The sequence below is a fragment of the Pseudophryne corroboree genome, chromosome 10 (genome assembly GCF_028390025.1).
Source record: "Pseudophryne corroboree isolate aPseCor3 chromosome 10, aPseCor3.hap2, whole genome shotgun sequence".
NCBI lineage: Eukaryota > Metazoa > Chordata > Amphibia > Anura > Myobatrachidae > Pseudophryne > Pseudophryne corroboree.
The window spans coordinates 134,959,482-134,962,472 of NC_086453.1; the positions used below are offsets into that span (position 1 = coordinate 134,959,482).

Below are 2,991 nucleotides of genomic sequence, written 5' to 3' on the forward strand. Positions count from 1 at the left end.
CTGGTTCCAGCCAGTATCCACAGCAGCTGTTTTACCTTCAGCAACCCAGCTTTTCCTGGAACACCAGCTGGCACAATCCTGGGTTATCTCCATTGCTACAGTCGGGCCTGGTAAGGACTTTCCATCTAGAAGATCATAAGAACTATCTCACACTACCAGTGCCCTGTGGCTCCTGCCATCCTGTAGTACCCAGGAACTGTATTTATTATTTGCTGACTTTTACGTTTTCTTTTACTGCTGCTGTATTGCGGAGTTGTCATAATAAACATCATTGACTTTTATCCAAGTTGTCGTGGTCACGCCTTCGGGCAGTTATTATTCATGTTACTTACATGTCCAGGGGTCTGATACAACCTCCCAGGTTCCGGTACATCTCAGCCCCTACAACTGAGGCGCTGCCTCCCGTCAGCTCAGGCCCTCAGTTGTGACACTTAGCTTTTCGTGGCAATTCTAACACGTTATTCACACCGAATAATGGAAACTTTTTAAAGTTGATTGAGCTATTGGGTAAATTTGACCCAATAATGATGGATCACTTGCGTCGAGTTACCTCAAAAGAAATCCATACTCATTATTGCGGCAATCTCATTCAGAATGAACTCATCAATTTAATGGGGAAACAAGTGAAAAATGCGATTCTTGATAAGGCAAAGAAGGCAAAATATTTTTCAATAATTTTGGATTGCACTCCAGATGTTAGCCGTACAGAACAGTTGTCACTGACCATACGGTTTGTGGATATTGCACGAGAAGACATCTCTGTTAAAGAACACTTTTTAACTTATCGTCCAGCAAATGACACTTCTGGAAAAGGACTTGTGGAACTTCTTTACAGTGAAATGTCAGAATGTGGTCTTGATATGGACAATTGCCGTGGCCAGGGGTATGATAACGGAGCCAACATGATTGGAATAAACAAAGGTGTACAAAAGAGAGTTCTCGAGAAATATCCCCGAGCATTTTTTAATCCATGCGGTTGTCACAGTTTGAATTTGGTGATTGGTGATGCTTCAAAATCATCTGTAAAATCCGTTTTTCTTTTTGGTGTTCTTCAGAGATTGTTTACGTTGTTTGCATCTTCTACAAAACGATGGAGCATTCTCAAAGAACACGTAAAAAATATGTCTTTGAAAAAAGTCTGTGAAACACGATGGGAATGCAGAATAGAAAGCTTGAAAGCAGTCCGTTATCAGATGGCTGAGATACATGAGGCACTCTTGGACATGGAAGAAAATATAGATGATCCATCATTATCGTCGGAGGCAAAATCACTTTCTTTAATTTTGGAAGACTTTAGTTTTATTCTTACTCTTATTATATGGTATGATCTTCTCTTCCAAGTAAACATTGTTAGCAAATCTATGCAATCTGGGTCTATTGATCTGCCACTTTGCAACAACCTACTACAGGTCTGCATTAGATTTGTGAAAGATTATCGAAGTTCTGGCTACGTATCCGCTATGGTTACTGCTAAAGAAATAGCTTCAGTTTTAGGGATTGAGCCAAGAGTAAAGATGCATAAAAGGCAGAGAACCAAGAAAAGAATGTTTGAGTATGAGGGCCATGATGAGACTCCTCAAGAAGATGAAGATTGTTTCAGGGCAACAGTATTTTACCCACTAATTGACAACATGACTACATCACTTGAAAGGCGTTTTAGACAATTGTCTAAGCACAACAAAACATGGAGCTTTCTCTACAACATCAAAATGTTACCTGAAAAAGAAGAGCTGCTTAAATTGTGCAATGACTTGGAGCATATCCTGAACAATAAAACTGAATCTGATAATGATGGTTTTCAGTTGTCTGAAGAACTAAAATATATTCAGCCTACTATTGTCAAAGACTCTGTCACACCCTTAGAAGTCCTGCAGCACATTTCCCAAACTGATACAGTAGGATTATTTCCAAATGTGTGGGTCACACTAAGAATCATGCTTACCATTCCAATTACAGTTGCTAGTGGTGAAAGAAGCTTTAGTAAGCTAAAATTGATAAAGACCTATTTACGATCCACAATGTCTGAGGAGAGGTTATCATCACTTGCTATACTGTCAATTGAGAACGAAATGGTCGAAAGCATAGATTATACTGCGGCAGTACAATCTTTTGCTGCTGCGAAGTCTAGGAAAGTTTCATTTGTGTAGGAAATCATTACATTCCTTTTCTTTAAAGGATTGACCTTTTGAGCACTATTATATTTCGATTCTTTAAAATGTGAGCTATAGAGTATAACGTGAACCGTAAAAAAATTAAAAAAAGACTTTGCATTTGTGGTAAACCGTTATTGTGCACTTAATGCAAGTGAAGGGTCTTAAAGTTTTTTTTATTTTCTTTTTACAGCACTTGATCTTTTTTATTTTCTATTGTAAGCTGCTATATATTACAAAAAATTACCATGATGTAAATAAAGATAAACCTTGATATACATTTATCATTTTGTGCAATCTGTGACAGTGAAGGCTATTTACTTTTTTTTTTTTTGTAATCCATAAGTTTTATTTTAATCAATTTACTCTATTGGACTTTTAAATTGTTTATCTTGATTCTCTGTATAAAGTTATTCTTGTGCCCTTATTGCAAGGGAAGCCTCTTCACTCTTTTCTTGTAACTAAACTAATTTATATTAATGTACACAATTGTATAAAGTGAACTTTATAAAAGCTGAACAATGTTTATCCTGCTTCTTTACATAAAGTTATTTTTGTGCACTTATCACAAGTGATGCCTCTTGACTTTTTTTTCTGATTTAAAGTTTTATATTACATTACAAAATTTTTAGACCTATTTACACCATTTATCAAAACAGTATATATGAAATTTACTGGGGGGGGGGGGGGGGGGGGGCACTTTTTGGAATTTGGGGAGGGGGGGGGGCGCATTTTCAAAGTTCGCACTGGGAGCCAGATTGTCTAGAAACTGCACTGGGTAAGGTGTTGGTTTTGCATTATTAAATTAAGACTGCTATTGGTTTGAATCCCATGTAAGCAT

General features: G+C 37.2%; 1 protein-coding gene across 1 annotated transcript; it reads left to right on the forward strand.

Annotated features, from left to right (window-relative positions):
- Positions 1–524: 524 nt before the first annotated feature.
- Positions 525–2,147, forward strand: LOC134965237 (52 kDa repressor of the inhibitor of the protein kinase-like). The gene has a single exon (XM_063941737.1). The coding sequence runs from the start codon at positions 525–527 to the stop codon at positions 2,145–2,147; it is 1,623 nt and encodes a 540-aa protein (XP_063797807.1).
- Positions 2,148–2,991: the final 844 nt, after the last annotated feature.

Excerpts from the sequence above, each read along its gene's own strand:
- LOC134965237 (XM_063941737.1), top strand. The coding sequence starts at position 525 with ATGATGGATCACTTGCGTCGAGTTACCTCAAAAGAAATCCATACTCAT.